The 16,602-nt window shown below is 61.9% G+C and overlaps 1 protein-coding gene across 3 annotated transcripts; it reads left to right on the top strand.

The window, feature by feature from the left end:
- Positions 1–7,635: 7,635 nt before the first annotated feature.
- PKP3 (plakophilin 3) lies at positions 7,636–16,298 on the top strand (the record flags this gene model as incomplete). 3 transcript variants are annotated; one of them, XM_080817096.1, is made up of 14 exons in its annotated part: positions 7,636–7,716; positions 9,192–9,387; positions 11,474–11,553; positions 11,686–12,311; positions 12,411–12,534; positions 12,785–12,989; positions 13,264–13,438; positions 13,855–13,972; positions 14,042–14,212; positions 14,288–14,473; positions 14,947–15,100; positions 15,314–15,506; positions 15,583–15,670; positions 15,945–16,296. In XM_080817096.1, the coding sequence occupies 14 exons, from the start codon at positions 7,636–7,638 to the stop codon at positions 15,978–15,980; spliced, it is 2,433 nt and encodes an 810-aa protein (XP_080673222.1). In that variant the 3' UTR covers positions 15,981–16,296. The 3 variants fall into 3 exon arrangements, with proteins under 3 accessions (XP_080673222.1, XP_080673221.1, XP_080673220.1); XM_080817095.1 differs by lacking the exon at positions 7,636–7,716 and having other exon boundaries at positions 9,054–9,387; positions 15,357–15,506; positions 15,945–16,298; XM_080817094.1 differs by lacking the exon at positions 7,636–7,716 and having other exon boundaries at positions 9,054–9,387.
- Positions 16,299–16,602: the final 304 nt, after the last annotated feature.

Raw genomic sequence — 16,602 nt, forward strand, 5'->3', positions numbered from 1 at the left:
ACGGGGAGGAGGGAGGCTTATGTGACTTCTGTTCCTGTGTGTGGAAGTTGGGGTCGGGGGCTTGCCGGGAGAGCATGGACCAGAGGCCGGATGGTGCCGTGCAGGCCCGGCTCCTCCCTGGGGCCCGGCTGTCTGAAGATGAGTCCCCACCCCGGGAGGGAGGCTGGCGCTCCCCCTGCAGGAGAGCTGGGTGGCTGCGGTAACAGATCTCCACGGACCGGGGGCAACGTACCATCTTACCGTTCTGGGGTCAGAAGTCCTAAAACCAAGGTTTCTGCAGGCCCGGCTCCTGGAGGCTTTAGAATTGAGTGCCTCATCCTCTCCCACCTCTAGAGCCTGCTTGGATTCCTTGGCTCAGGGCCCCTTCCTCCGCCTTCAATGCCAGCAGCTTGCCACTTTCATAGTCCTCCCTCCCTGTGTCTGTCACCTCTGCATCCACTATCACATCTCTCTCTGACCCTCCTTGCCTCCCTCTTGAAAGGACACCTGTGAGCACTGTCGTCCTCCATTAACCAGGATAATCTCCCCATTTCAATATTCTTTTTTTTTTTTAAGATTTTATTTATTTGAGAGAGCAATGGAGAGGGAGAAGCAGGTTCCCTATCGAGCAGGGAGCCTGATGGGGGCTTGATCCGAGGACCCTGGGATTATGACCTGAGCCCAAAGCAGCCCCTTAGCCAACTGAGCCCCCCAGGGGCCCCTCAGTCAATATTCTTTATGCAATCACATCTGCAAAGTCCTTTTTGCCATGTAAGGTGACAGTCACAGGTTCCGGGGATCAGGGCCTGGATTTGGGGCCGTGATTCTCTGTCCTTGCTTACTCACATTCGGTGGGAAGACAGCACACCCACCCGGCAGCCCAGACAATAGTCATGAGACTGGCCCAAGTTGTACCTTTAGGTCATAGCTCACCGTGAACACAGGCCAGCAGGAAGGACCCCAGTGAAAGACCAGATGAACACCACCATCTGGCCCTGAGAAGATTCTAGAAATGACCGTGCTGGAAGGGACATTCAGTCCTGCCACTGCTGGCCAGCATAGCCACCCGATAGTTGTAGACACCAAGTCACCTGTCACACGTGGGCTGCCCAAGTCCTGCTGGTCCTCAGAGCACAAGGGCCTACGAGGCAGAGGACACTTCTTCCTGCCATATACCTGCTCAGAAGCTTCCGGATGCCCTTAGCTCATACTGCCCTCTCCTCCCCAAGTATGTATTCACATGGGATTTTCTCCACTCTCAGATGCTTCATAGCAAAAAAAGAACTGGTGCTGGGTTGGGGAATGCGCTCTCCGAAAGAGAGAGGGAGAGAAGAGAAACGCAAACGGCAGGCCGGTGGAGCTCAAGATGCAGAAGTTCCAAGCGAAATCCCATGGGATCCGAACTATACATAAACCACAATTTATTGGGGCGCCTGGGTGGCTCAGCGGGTTAAAGCCTCTGCCTTCGGCTCAGGTCATGATCCCAGGGTCCTGGGATCGAGCCCCACATCAGGCTCTCTGCTCAGCGGGGAACCTGCTTCCCCCTCTCTCTCTGTCTGCCTCTCTGCCTACTTGTGATCTCTCTGTCAAATAAATAAAATCTTTAAAAAAAAACCCATAATTTATTAACCCATTTTAACAACTTTATTGAGCACCTACTGCGTGTTAGACACCGAGGGAAAAGCGGTGAACAAAAGAGACCAGAATCTGCCCACACAGAGAACTTAGGTTCTGGGGAAGGGTGGGGGGAGCAGACCACAGACACAATAAAGAAAACGTCTACTGCGTTCGCGGACGGCAACTGCCGTAGGAAAAAGAGTCAAGCCAGGAGGAAGAATAGTAAGTCTGAGCGAGCCTTGCTTGGAGACAGCGGTCAGGAGCAGCGGGTCCGGGAAGGGGACATCGCAGGAGAGGTCTGAAGGCTGTAAGGCGGCCAGAGAGGCCGCCGGGGTGAAAGAGGTCAGAGGGGACACCCGAGGAAATTCCTTTTCTAATTGGCAATGAACGCCTTTCCCCACTCCTTTCCAACCTCATACTGGGAGTACGGCTGACCCTTGAGCAACACGGGGGTTGGAGGCAACAATCCTCGCACGGTCGAAAACCCACATATAATTTTTGACTCCCCCAAAACTTAACTACTAATAGCCTGCTAGTGTCGGGAAACCTTCCCAATAACAAACAGTCCGTGGACACGTATTTTGTGTGCTGTATGTATTATATTCTGCGTTTTTAAGGTAAACTAGAAAAAAGAAAATGTTATTAAGAAAATCATAAGGAAGGGAAAACACACTTATGGTACTGCATGGTATCCGAAAAGAGTCCTCAGAGAAGTGGACCCGCTCGGTTCAAACACCTGCTGTTCAAGGGCCAACTGTACTAGCCAATGCAATAAGATAAGAAAGGAGATAAAATGTGTATATACGGGAAATTAAAGGCACGCACGCGTCAATAGCTTAGTTTGCAGATGATCACCGGTGTGAAGACCCCCAAAGAACCAGCAAAACAACAACGAACCATCCTGGAACTGACAAGCAATTGTAGCAAGGTGGCAGGATATAAAGTTATATAAAGTTAATACACAAAAGCCACTTGCTTTCCCACGTATCAGCAGTGAACAATTAGAACTTGAAATTTAAGACACAATACCATTACAGTAACCCCGAAATCTAACCTCACAAGCTCTATCTGGGGAAAACCACCCAAACTCAGAGAAAAAGTAAATAAATGGAGAAATGCCCTGTGCTCACGAGTAGGAAGACTCAGTATCACCGTGATGTGTGCTCTCCCCAGCTGGGTCTACAGAGCCCGTGCGGTCCCAGTCAGAACCGCGGCGAGCCGTCCTGTGGATATGGACAAAAGACTCTAAGGTTCGGACAAAGACGCGAAAGACCCAGAAATGCCAACACAAAATTGAAGGAGAAGAACAGACTTGGAGGGCACGACCCGGCTTCAAGGCTGACTGAAGAGATACAGTGATCGGGACTGGGGTACACATGAAAAATTGACAAACAGGTCAGTGGACACAGAAACAGACCCACAGGGGCGCCCGGGTGGCTCAGTCGTTAAGCGTCTGTCTTCAGCTCGCGTCATGACCCCAGGGTTCTGGGATCGAGCCCCGCATCGGGCTCTGCTCGGCGGGAAGCCTGCTTCTCCCTCCCCCTTTGCCGCTCCCTCTGCTTGTGCTCTCTCTCTTTCTCTGACAAATAAATAAAATCTTAAAGAAAGAAAGACCCACATAAGTATGGTCAGCTGATCTTTGACAAAGGAGCAAAGGCACAATGATGGAGCAAACGTCATGTCTTCAACAAATGGCTGGAACGACTAGATGTCCATGTGCCAAACAGCGAATCCACACACAGACCCCACACCTTCACGAAGGTTGACTCAAATGGATCCCAGACCTAAATGTAAAACACAAACTACCAAACCCTTAGAAGATAACGTAGAAAATCTGGATGACCTTGGGTGTGACGATGACCTTTTAGACACAACACCAAAGGCGCAATCCATGAAAGCAATAATTGGTAAGGCCTTCGTATTAAAACTTCTGTGAAAGACCGTATCGGAGTAAGAAGGCAAGACACAGGGAGAAGATCCTTTCAAAAGACGCATCCACCAAAGGACTGTTCAACCCAAAATACAGAAAGAGCGCTTAAGACTGAATAATAATATTCAACAGAACACAACTTTTTTTTTTTAAAGATTTCATTTATGGGACACCTGTGTGGTTCAGTGGGTTAAGCCGCTGCCTTTGGCTCAGGTCATGATCCCGGGGTCCTGGGATCGAGTCCTACGTCGGGCTCCTTGCTCAGTGGGGAATCTTCTCCCTCTGCTGCTCCCCCTGCTTGTGGTCTCTCTCTGATAAAAAACATATATATGTTGTTGACGTATTTTTCTGAGAGAGAGAGTGCACAGGTTGGGTGAAGGGCAGAGGGAGAAGCAGGTTCCCCACGGAGCATGGAGCCGGACGCAGGATTCGATCCCAGGACCCTGGAATCATGACCTGAACTGAAGGTAGACGCTTAACCGACGGAGCCACCCAGGGGCCCCAGAACAAAACAATTTTAAACAAACAATAAAAAATGGCCCAAAGCTGTCAACAGGCACCTCTACTGGAGAAGATACACCGACGACACACAAGCGCATGAAAGGGTGTTCCACATTCGATGTCGTCAGGGAAATACCAGTTACCACAAGGACATCTCGCTACACACCTACCAGAAGAGCTGAAATCCGGGACCGTGACATCCAGCACCGGCAAGGATGAGCCACGGGGACAGGCGCTCGGTGCCGGTGGACACGCAGAGTGGCGCGGCCACTTGGAAGACATTTGCCAGTTTCTTATTAAATGAAACTTCTTACCATACGATCTAGCAATCACACTCCTACTATATATTTACCCAAATGAGCTGAAAACTTGTTCACACACAATCTGCATCTGGGTGCTTGGAGCAGTTTTACTCACAATTGCCCAAGACTGGAACGACCGGCAAGGGTGAGCCGCGGTGATGCCCAGACCACAGAGTATCATCCGGCATTCCACACGCGCGTGCGCGCACACACACAGCAAAACACAAAAACTATCAGGCCACGAAAAGACCTGGAGGAACGTTACATCTTATTTCCGAGTGAAAGAGGCCGGTCTGGAAAGGTTGCGTGCTGTACAGTTCCAGGTACGTGACGTTCTTGAAAAGGCAAAAGGACAAGCCCAGTACAAAGACCCGTGATTACCAGGGCTTGCGGGGCAGGGGAGGGAGGACTAGGCAGAGGGTTTCAGGGCAATGAAGCTGCTCTGTGTGATACGGGAGTGGGTGTGTACCTGCCGGCACATATTTGCCCGAGCCCACGGAGCGCACGACCATGCCAGAGCCCTGATGCGGACTGTGGACTTGCGGTGATACAGGTGTGTCCGTGCCCGTGTGGGCTCATCCACCAAAACCAGTGTCCCGATGGCAGATCTTGGTAAGCGGGAAGTCTACGCCCGCCGGGGTGCGGGGGCAGGGAAATCTCTGTACCTTCCTCGTAATTTGGCTGTGAAACTCAAACTGCTCTAAAAATTAGGTCTTCTTGAGGGGCGCCTGGGTGGCTCAGTCATTCAGCGATCGCTTTCAGCTCAGGTCACGATCCCGGGGTCCTGGGACGGAGTCCCGCATCGGGCTCCCTGCTCGGCGGGAAGCCTGCTTCTCCCTCTCCCACCCCCCTGCTTGTGTTCCCGCTCTCGCTGTCTCTCTCCGTGAAATAAATAAATAAAAATCTTTCTAAAAAATAATAAAAATCAAGTCTTCTTTAAAAATCAATGATAAAAACAAAGAAAATTAAAATCCGCCAACACTTGGGACACAGGGGATGGAAGAGAGAAAGAAAACCTTAACAGAAGCAAAAGCCCCCTTAGGAATCTCAAAACCTCAGAATAGCCGTCATTGAAAACCCAGCCAGGACACAGAAGACAAATTTGGGGAAAGTGCGCAAAACGAAATGGGAAAGAGTTGAGCTGAAGTTGATTCCTGGGAAGACAAGCCATAAGGGCACACGGGCAAGCCCCAGGACCAGAGAAGAAAAATACCTACGTGACAGAGCAGGAGAAAACTTTTCTGGAAAAATACAGGCCAGAATCTGACGCCTGACGCCAGAAGCCACCGCAGGCACACACAAGGCCGTGGGCGTTGGAGGGTAAGACCCCGACCCGGGCAGCAGCGGGCACTGGAGTTACCGGCTCCGGCAGCTTGGGATCGGGTCCGCGCTCCGGACGGCGCCCCGGGAACGCTGCGTGCGTCTGGGCCACACCCGCGTCCCCAGAAGAGCGCGTGGAGCGCAGAAGAGTTCGGGACACGCCTGACCAAAGCGACGAGGGCCGAGGGCCGGAGGGACCGACAGAGGGGTGGGGGGCGCAGGTGGCGGGGAACAGGTACGGGGGTGGTGTGGATGGAAAGTGCCGCCCACTCCCTGGGCTGCCAGGGGCGCGAATCCCTCAGCTCCCTTCCGCACCAAAGGCGCAAGGCAAGAGCTGGGGTCACAGGGGACGCCAGGTCCCAAATGTCCCACCCAGGATCCTCGGGGATTAGGTGAGGGGGGCCACGCTACCCCAGGGCCGGGGTGGGGGGGCGCCCAACGAGGGAGGTAATCCAGGTAGGCTCCGTGGAGGACGTGGCCGGGCTGGATCCGGCAGGGGTCCAGGCCACGGGAGGCCGGGCGCAGGCTCGGGGACAGGAAGCGCCCGGGACGCCACGCGGGGCTCCGCTGAGAGAAAGCGGCGCCCGGGGGCCTCCAGCCAGCGAGCTGCGCTCACATCTGGTCTGTCACCTCGCCGAGGGCTTCGCGACTCTACCCCGACCCTGGCAGGCTGTGTGGCCCCAGGCCAACTGCTTAACTTCTCTGTGCCAGCGCGTGTTCCCAAGTTTTGTTTTCAATATTATTTTGCTGTAATGTCTTCAAGCTCCCCCCCCCGCCTTCTGCTCCTTAACCACCCCCCACACCCCATCCCCTCTCTGCCCCTCCCCCAGCTCCAGGTCACTGAAGCACTGGGTAGTCCTCCTTCCACCCCTCCCCACCAACTTGGCCCCTTGGCCCTGGAAGCCCCCCATCCCCCGTCCCCCATCCCCCATCCCCTGGTCTTTGTCCCCACCTCCTCCTTCACAGACTTTTCTAACAGCGCCCAGGCCGTCCCCACCTCCAGCTGACCGCTCAGCACATCCTATGTGCCCAGTCGGATGGGGGAGTATAAATGGTTACCCACCCCTCCCCAAGCTGTCGCAGCCTTCACTTCAGACGCCCCAGCGCGGGGTCCAGGCTCCCCCAGGAGCTGCCCACCTCCTGAGAAAGAGCCTCACTTACTCACCCTTGGAGTCCCCAAGTCCCAAGATCTCAAACCTGATGCGGCACCAACACCCCTGGGGGGCTCTGCGCAGGTTCCCAAGCCGCCCGGGTGGCTCTCCCACCTGTCTTCCGAGTCCCCTGGGTGTATCTTCCATTCGCTTCCTCTAGGAAACCCACCATTCAAGCCCAAGCGTGAATCTCTCTTGTGCCCCCTCCCCGAGCACAGAAGACAAGGGTGACCACAGGGGTCAGACGTGGCTCCTAGTCTGGGGTTGAGGGTGGTGGTAACAGGTCTGGGCCGTGACCGGTCCCCCGGCCCTGCGGTGGTTAGAAAAGGTGCACCCAAGATCCCAGGCTTTCCAGGACCACAGAGCGGCAGAGCGGAGAGGTCATGCTGGGGGAGGGGTCCCCATGTCCTCAGAGGGGCTCAGCGCAGCTCTGGGAACGGAAAGCTCTCCTGGCCACCAGCCAAATCCCCTCCATCCCTTGGCAGCTCCGGCCTGACCCCTTGGAGCCTCCCCACAATCCCTCCGAACCCCCACCTGCAGCCTGGAGTCTGGCTGCCCCGGGCAGGCTGCCAGGCCGGGCTCCGCGGGGCCCCGGGTAGGCCCAGGCAGACCCCAGAGGGAGGGCAGGCCCGAGCCCCGCGCCAGGCGTGTGCCTCCAGGTGCCCTCAGCGCCGCACAAACTTGTCTCCCAGGGTTTTTCCACACAAAACACGCCTCCCAGGGAAGCAGCCGGTCTGATGGGCTGCACGCGGGCGTTCCCACCCCGCCCTCCCCGCGCCCCCACAGCGCCGCACTGCCGCGAGAGGCCGCCCCTGACGGACGCGCGGGGCCTGGGATGGAGCCCGGGACCCCTCGGCCGGCGGCACTGGCCTCTGGGATGAGCCCCGGGGCCGGACGCGTCCCGACCAGCAGCACGGTAGGTCCCCGCCCTGAGCACCCACCCTGGCCCAGGCTTCACCTCGACCTTTTCAGGGACGCTCACCTCCCCTTGAAACTTCCCCCACCCCACGCCTTCCTCTTCAGCACTGACCTCACTCCCAGACCTGCCTCCTGACCCAGAACCCCCTCCTCACCCCGGGCCCCCCCCCACCACCATCCCCACCTGGGGCCACATCCCCTGAAATGACTGGTCACAGATTAAGGCAAACGTCTTCAGGGGACGGGGTAAGGGCCTCCCGTGGGAGAGAGGAGGCTGCTCGCATGGACCCCGTGGTGGCTTCTCAGGGGGGCGCCCAGTACGTACCTGAGGCCCCTCAGCCCCCACCCCTCCAGCCCTGCTCCGTCCACCAGGGGCCTCTCCTGGATTCGCTCCAGGCCCACTCAGGAGGCCTTGCAGCATGCTGGTCCCACTGGATGGGAGCACCCCAGGGAACCCTTCTGGGGGCGAGCCCAACTGAGCCTGGGCCCCGCTCCCCACCCCTCCCGCCGACCCCTCCTCATCACTGTTCTGTCAGACTCCTGGGTTCTTGCTCTCCCAACACACACCCCAGCTCCTACACCCCAGCCTGGGCAGGAGGGCCCCTGACTCAGTGCCCTGCAGCAGTCCTGCCTACTCGGCCTTGTCAGAGCTCTGCTGAGCTGAGTTCTGACTCACGTGGAGGGCACAGCCTTCTACCCCATGGCCTGGGGGGGCCAGAGAGGCCCAGCCCTTTGGAGGCCTCTGCAGAAGTTGCGGGGATGGGGCAACTTCTGGGGTCTATAGGACAGAGATCAGTACAGTTGTGGGCCTAGGGGGTGGGCCAGTCTCTCCATTTGCTTCTGCAGTCTCTTGGGCACCAAGGATCAAGGTCCATAGGGCCCTCTTCTACCCTAAAACTCCACCAAGCCCTTTATCCCCACCCCTCACTCTTGCGCTGACCCCTGCCTAGTTCAGGGTTGGCTGCCTGGGTCGAGGGGCTACCTGGAGCCCCCAGTCACCCAGGGAGAGGAAACCCCTCCCCTGCAGACCCCCGGATGTGGCCGGCCACAGGCTCCCCAGCGGGCTACCCTGGCCCTTCCCAGACAACACTCAGGACAGGAGGGCCCACTGCCACTTGGGAACAAAAGCTGGGAATTAAGAGGGACCCAGATCCCTGCTGCTCTGTCCTGGGGTGTGAGTAAGGAATAAACAGGCCAGGCAGGCCTGCTCTTCCGCCCAAATTCCACCTTAAGCGGGTGGTGGCCCCTCCCTCTTACCTGGCCCAGATGTCCCCGCCCCCAGCGGAGCTCAGGGCTGGGCCAGCGTCTGTCTCCAGGCCGGCTCTGGGCGAGGCCAGTGGGGAGGGGACTTCAGGGACAGGACGGTGAAGACAGTTCAGGCCGGAGAGGCCCCAGAGGCCCAGGCCAGGCACAGATCCAGCCGGGGCATCTGCCGCCATGCAGGACGGTAACTTCCTGTTGTCGGCCCTGCAGCCTGAGGCCGGCGTGTGCTCCCTGGCACTGCCCTCTGACCTGCAGCTGGACCGCCGGGGCGCAGAGGGGCCGGATGCGGAGCGGCTGCGGGCAGCCCGTGTCCAGGAGCAGGTCCGCGCCCGCCTCCTGCAGCTAGGCCGGCAGGCTCGGCACAACGGGGCAGCTGAGCCCGAGGGGGCCGCAGAGGCAGCCCGAGGTAAGCGGACGCCTGCAGGGTGGGCGCCGGGCAGTGGGAAGGGTGGCTGTGGATAGAGGTGGCCTCGGTGGGTGTGGTGGTTCGAGGGCCAGAGGCCGTGGTAGGGCTGGCGCTGGGGTTCAGCACCCTGACTCACCGAGGCCTCGCACTGAGTCACCTGCCCCGCCCCACCAGGTGTGGGAGAAGCCATGGGTGCGGCCTCCCACCACCCAGTGGGGACCCCGGGGTCCTCTGGGCCAAGCCTGGCTTGGGCTCGGCCGCACCTGCCCCCGCGGCCCGGAGCGCCTTGGGCACACGGCGGAATTGGCACATGGCGGGCTGGGCAGGGCCGATCTCTGTCAGTACACCCGGAACATGCCCGCGCCTGGTCCCACGTAACACAGGCTCACACCCGGTCTCAGGTGCACAGACACACACGTCAGCCCCACAGGGACACAAACACACTGAGACACAGACATCCAGGCTCCAGCGTCCCTCCCCACCCCACCCCCAGGGCCCCAAGGGAAAGAGCAGACAGAAGCGTGAGGGGGCGGGTCTGGGAAACCCGGACCAGAGCCAGCGGCCTGTCTGGACCAGGGTCTCCCCGCGGAATTGCAACGGCCCCGCGGGCCTGACCCACTTACGCTTCCTGAGAAGAACGAGCAGGGGAGCCTGCCCTCGGTGCTGGGCAGACCCCAGCGTGTGCGTGCATGCGGGTGTGGGTGTGTGTGCCTGTGCGTGCATGCGGGTGCGGACATGCGGGTGCCTGTGTGTGCACGCGTGGACGTGTGTGCCTGTGAGTGTGTGCATGTGGATGTACGTGTGCGCACCTGTGTGTGCACGCGTGGACGTGCGTGTGCCTGTGCGTGCGTATGCGTTAAAGGGTCTCTCACACGCTGAGTCAGGGCACTTGTTCCGGAAACGCCATCTTCTCCCTCGCCAGACCGCAGCGGCAGGGATCAGGGTCAGAGAGTCAGCGGAATGTCCCAGGGTGTCAGGACACGCCAGTCCCCACAGGGGCTCACTCAACCTTTAGAGGACCCTTTCCCGGGACGGGTCTTGGGATGCTGGCCACTGCGTGGGGGGTGCTGTGGAGAGGGTCAGCCAGAGCAGCCTGGGTTCCTGAGTCCTCCCCTGCCTGGGCCTCAGCCTTGCTGGTGGCTGAGTCGTTGGGTGCCCAGGGGTCACAGGGTGGAGGAGGGAGCAGGGAGGGGTTAATTACCACCCTGGCTACCCTGCCTATTAGGGGAAGGAGTATAATTTGGGGGTGGGAGTAAGGTCCCCAGGCTGGAGGTGTGTCCCCCAGGCTGGGCCTCACCAGCGTCAAAGGGTTAATAGCCCCTGCCCAGAAGCCTCATTAACCAGGGCGGGTCTGGGGAGTGTGCTGGGAGGGGAGCCCCCAGACTGTCCAGCTCGCAGAGGCTGGGGGAAAGCAGGCCTCCTCCCTTCTCCCACACGATGAGTCCTTTCAGTCGGTCACCTGCCAAGGCCCTCTGGGGACATATGACTCTTCTCCCCCAAGCCGTGACCCCAGCAGGGACCTTAGCAGAGGCTGATCCCCATGCAGAGAACGCGGAGCCCACCCACCATCCGTTCCCCTGCTTTGTCTCCACCTGACTTCCCCCAACTGCTGTCCATCCAAGCAGCCGTCCATCTGTCCATCCTCCCAATCCTTCCACCCGCCCTCCCTCCTCCTCCCCCTTCTCTCCACCCTCCACCCACCCACCCGTCTGTCCACTCACCACCGAGTCAGGCCGGCGTCGGCACCTCCCTTTTCTGTGTGGCTGGACGGGGCGGGCGCGGCTCTTCCAGGTGGGACAGGGGACTGTGTCCTTGGCAAGCGAGCAGCACTCCTGTGTGACCACAGCACAGGACAGGCTCCCAGGAGGTCAGTGTTGCTTCCTGGAGGAGGGGACCGGGCGTGTGCCCCAGCAGGGACTGGAAAACTGATGGAGTCCCTGGCACACTTCCCAGGTGACCAGGAGGTCAGGGGGGTGAGTGTGCCTGTCCGCAGCACAGCTGGAGGGGCAGGAGGCGGTGGGAGAGGTCCAACCGGAGACCCATGAGCCAGCTGACCCAGCCAGGCGACCACTGTCCCTGTCCCCAGGCACCCCACGCGGTCACCACCACGCCCTGCAGGCCGGCTTCAGTTCCCGCTCCCAGGGCCTCAGTGGGGACAGCACCTCTGTGAGTGACACTCTCTCCACCCCCTGGAGAGGCTCGTGGGGGAGGCTGGGGGGAAGTCGGAAGCTCCAGGGTTAGGGAGAGGGACCCGGGAGCCCCCGACACCCCCTCACTGCTCTCCTCCCTGCCCTGCAGACCTTCCGGCCCATTGCCAAGCCCTCCTACAGCCCAGCCTCCTGGTCTTCTCGCTCAGCCGTGGACCTGAGCTCCAGTCGGAGGCTGAGCTCTGCCCACAATGGGGGCAGCACCTTCGGGCTTGCAGGGTATGGGGGAGCCCAGCCCGCCGCACCCGTGCCTGCCCGGCCCCTGTCCTTCCACGAGCGGGCTGCGGTGGGGGGCCGTGTGGACTACGACACCTTGTCCCTGCGCTCGCTGAGGCTAGGGGCTGCGGGCCTGGATGACCGCTACAGCGTCGTGTCCGAGCAGCTGGAGCCCCCGGCGGCCTCCGCCTACAGGGCCTTCGCCTACGAGCGCCAGGCCAGCTCTGGCCGGGCGGGAGGCCTGGACTGGCCAGAGGCCTCCGAGGGGCCGCCCGGCCGGACCATCCGAGCTCCGGCCATGCGGACCCTGCAGCGGTTCCAGAGCAGCCACCGCGGCCGCCTTGGGGCGGGGCCGGCACCGGGGGGCGGCTTGGAGCCCATGGCCCGAGCGCCCTCCGTGCGCAGCCTCAGCCTGAGCCTGGCCGACGCCAGCCACCTGCCGGACGTGCGTGGGCTGGACGGCTACGGCGGCCGCCGCACGCTGCAGAGGCTCAGCAGCGGGTGAGCGGGAGACGAGGTGGGGTCTGGCCGGGGAGGGGGCTCCTGCGGCGGCCCTGGCCTGTCCCCGGGGTCACGCTGACCCGACCCCTGTCCTTGCAGCTTTGACGACATCGACCTGCCCTCCGCCGTCAAGTACCTCATGGCCTCGGACCCCAACCTGCAGGTGCTGGGAGCCGCCTACATCCAGCACAAGTGCTACAGCGACGCCACGGCCAAGAAGCAGGTGAGCGGTCGTGGTCCGCGAGCGCCCCCGCCGGTGCCCCTTCTCGCTGCCCCCGTGCCCACGGCGACCCCGGCCCGCAGAGCCGCCCCCGCAGCGAAGGGGGAGGCGCTCGCGATCTGCACACGTCCGCCCGGCCCTGCGTGGCTGTCACGCGTCTGTGCACACCCGCGCGCCTCCCGCACAGCCGCACGCGTCCATGCACACCAAGCCACGCGCACTCGTGTGCTGACACCCGCCTGCCCGTGCGCAGGCCCGCAGCCTTCAGGCGGTGCCCAGGCTGGTGAAGCTGTTCAACCACGCCAACCAGGAGGTGCAGCGCCACGCCACCGGCGCCATGCGCAACCTCATCTACGACAACGCCGACAACAAGCTGGCGCTGGTGGAGGAGAACGGCATCTTCGAGCTGCTGCGCACGCTGCGGGAGCAAGACGACGAGCTGCGCAAGAATGTCACAGGTGTCCCCGCACCACCTCCCCCTGCTGTCCCTCTGCCTGTCCTCTCCACCCGCCCCCCCGGCCCCGCGGCTGTCCTGGTGCACACCTCTGCGGCTAGCCTCCAGACCCCTGGCTCCCGAGCACCGTCCTGTCTGCTGTGTCCCACCCCAAGACCTGCACCTCACACGCAGGCCCTCTAGCGCAGCTCTTGGGTGAGGCCCCAGATGCCTCCCTGGCGGGCAGGAGAGAACCCGCAGGCTGTCGCTGACCACAGCCACGGCCCCACCTGCCCCAGGGATCCTGTGGAACCTGTCCTCCAGCGACCATCTGAAGGACCGGCTGGCCCGAGACACGCTGGAGCAGCTCACAGACCTGGTGCTGAGCCCCCTGTCAGGGGCCGGGGGACCACCCCTCATCCAACAGAACGCCTCCGAGGCTGAAATCTTCTATAACGCCACGGGGTTCCTCAGGTGTGCGGGAAGGGGGCAGTCAGCTGGGAGAGGCCAAGAGGGTGGCCATGGGGAGAGAGCTGCGTGCCTGTAAGGGGGCAGGGGAGGCCTGGAGAAGGAGCCTTTGACTCTGAGGGCCAGTGGCAAGGCGGAGGGGAGGGGGGCTGGCGGGCGCGGCACTGGCGCCCATGCAGAAGTGAGACCAGAAGCCGGGTGTGGCTGAGATGTCCGACCTCCCAGGCCCTGGGGGTGGCGGGCTCAGATCTCATCGAATCCGGGACTTCATCAGACACTCAACACCCCCATCCGGACGCTTGGAAGGCGGAATGGATGCTAAGCAGCGGGGCCCAGCTCGGGGGCAGGAGGGGGCTGGGGCTCAGGGGCTCCCCTTGGGGTTTGGTTCCCACCGGGGATCTCTGATCTGCCTCCGCCCACAGGAACCTCAGCTCAGCGTCCCAGGCCACTCGCCAGAAGATGCGTGAGTGCCACGGGCTGGTGGATGCCCTGGTCACCTACACCAACCACGCCCTGGATGTGGGCAAGTGCGAGGACAAGGTGAGAGGCGGTCATCACCTCGGGGCCCTGGGGGTTTCTAGCCCATTCTGACCGGCCTGCCACCTGCAGAGCGTGGAGAACGCCGTGTGCGTGCTGAGGAACCTGTCCTACCGCCTGTATGACGAGATGCCGCCGTCCGCCCTGCAGCGGCTCGAGGGCCGGGGCCGCAGGGACATGGCTGGGGCGCCACCCGGTGAGGTGGTGGGCTGCTTCACGCCCCAGAGCCGTCGGCTCCGAGAGGTGGGCGCGGGCCTGGGCAGCCAGGGCGGGGGGTCCCGGCCTGAGCCCGGCTGACCCTCCCCGCCTCTCTTCCAGCTGCCCCTCACGGCCGACGCGCTCACCTTCGCCGAGGTATCCAAGGACCCCAAGGGTCTTGAGTGGCTGTGGAGCCCCCAGATCGTGGGGTTGTACAACCGGCTGCTGCAGCGCTGTGAGCTCAACCCGCACACGACCGAGGCGGCCGCCGGGGCCTTGCAGAACATCACGGCAGGCGACCGCAGGGTGAAGCCCCGGGTCCAGCCTGTCACGGGGGTCGCGAGGGAGAACAGGGGCACACGGGAGGGCTCCAGCGTGGATTCTGTCGGGGCGGGTCGGCAGAGGGACGCAAACCCGCGGAGGAGCCGACGTCGGAGGGACCGGCCGGCCGTGCCGCGGGGGGACCCCTGAGGGGGAGCGAGGGGTGTGAGGCCAGCATCCCCGGCCAGGCAGGCTCCAGAGGCCCCTGAGGACTCAAGGAGAGGTCTGAGCCGAGGAGGGCCGACCTGAGGCACAGTTGGTGAGGCTCGGGCTGGGGCGTGAAGGCAGAAGCAGGAAGGCCTCTCAGGAGAGAGTGCGGGGCCGGGCCCGCCTGAGCCTCCCAGATCGGCTGGGGACAGAGAGGGACACAGAGAAGAACCAACCCGGGGTGCAGGTCACGGGGCTGGGGCTTCGCCCGCTCTCACCGGCTCCTCTCCTCCCCCGCCCCCACCCTGCAGTGGGCGGGCGTGCTGAGCCGCCTGGCCCTGGAGCAGGAGCGTATCCTGAACCCGCTGCTGGACCGGGTTCGGACCGCTGACCACCACCAGCTGCGCTCACTGACTGGCCTCATTCGGAACCTGTCTCGGAACGCCAGAAACAAGGATGAGATGTGTGAGTCGGGCCGTCCCGAAGCCTGGGTTCTGTCCTCACCCCGCCTCGCTGGGCTCACGCCCGGATTTTCTCTTCTGCTCTCCATTTGGGCTGGCCTCTGGCAGCTGGTGCTGGGGGGATGGATGGGGCTGGGGGGACCGGAGGTGCTCAGGTGGCTGGGAGTGGAGGCGGAGGCTGGCTTCCCACCCCCCCGACCTCCCGGCCTCCCGGCAGCCACCAAGGTGGTGAGTCACCTGATTGAGAAGCTTCCTGGCAGCGTGGGCGAGAAGTGTCCCCCAGCCGACGTGCTGGTCAACATCATCGCTGTGCTCAACAACCTGGTGGTGGCCAGTCCCATCGCCGCCCGAGACTTGCTCTACTTTGACGGGCTCCGAAAGCTGGTCTTCATCAAGAAGAAGCGGGACGGGTGAGCCCCGCCCCGTCCCCGCACCCTTCCCCATGGCCTGGCGAGTCTCCCTGCTGACTCTCGCCCCCCCCCCCAGCCCGGACAGTGAGAAGTCCTCTCGGGCAGCCTCCAGTCTCTTGGCCAACCTCTGGCAGCACCACAAGCTCCACCGAGACTTCCGGGCGGTATGTTCTGGCCACCTGGGGCAGGCAGGGCTACGGGTGTTTGACCTGGGTGTAGGACATCGAGGCGGCAGGGTGGGAGGAGGGGTGCGGGGACAGTGGGAGGGGGGACAGATCCAGCAACTCCGGTGGAGCAGGAGACTCAGGAGGTGGGAAACGTGAGATCGGAGACCAGAGACCCAGAAGGGGTCCAGGCCCAGACCAGGAAGGGTGGGGCCTGGGGAGAGCAGGGCCCGGAAGGCAGGCACCCTAACCCTGGGCCCCCTCTCCACTGCAGAAGGGTTATCGAAAGGAGGACTTCCTGGGCCCATAGGTGAGGGCTTCCTGGAGAAGGAGGATGCGACATGGACCAGCCTCCAAGGGACAGGCTCGGCTCTGCGCTGCTCACTGGCCAGGCCACTGGAGAAGGCTGATGGCCTGGGGCCTCTCGCTGGAGCCCTGTGTGAGCCCTTAAAGGGCCTGGGGTACCAGGGAGGGGACGGGTGCTGGTTGCAGGGACTTGGCTTCTACAGGGCAGGGGGGAGGACAGGGCTTGAGGCTGCTCTGGTGCGTGGGGTGGGGGTGGTGACCAGGTCACATGGGCAAAGGTGGAAACGGCCAGTGCTGGGAATAAAGGTGGTCATGAACACAGCCCTGCAATTTTCTTCGGCCGGCCCAACCTGGGGGCCCCACCCAGGGGATACAACCCAGCGTCCCCGAGCACAACCATGCCTGCCCCTGACTCCCGACCTGAGCACACCCAGAGGCTTCTCCAGGTCAGGAGGCCCAGGACAAGGAAGAGAGAGTAACCCTTAGGGAGAGCTGGCGAGAGTGGAGGGAGCAGGGTAGACGGCAGAGTCAGCCCTGATGCGGCTGAGGCCCAGACACAGCAGAGCTGGGGACCTTGTGCAGAGGAATGGCACTACTGGGAGAGCTTCGAGCTCTCCTGGCTTCGG

The sequence above is a fragment of the Martes martes genome, assembly GCF_963455335.1.
Source record: "Martes martes genome assembly, chromosome: 10".
In the NCBI taxonomy this organism is placed as follows: Eukaryota; Metazoa; Chordata; class Mammalia; order Carnivora; family Mustelidae; genus Martes; species Martes martes.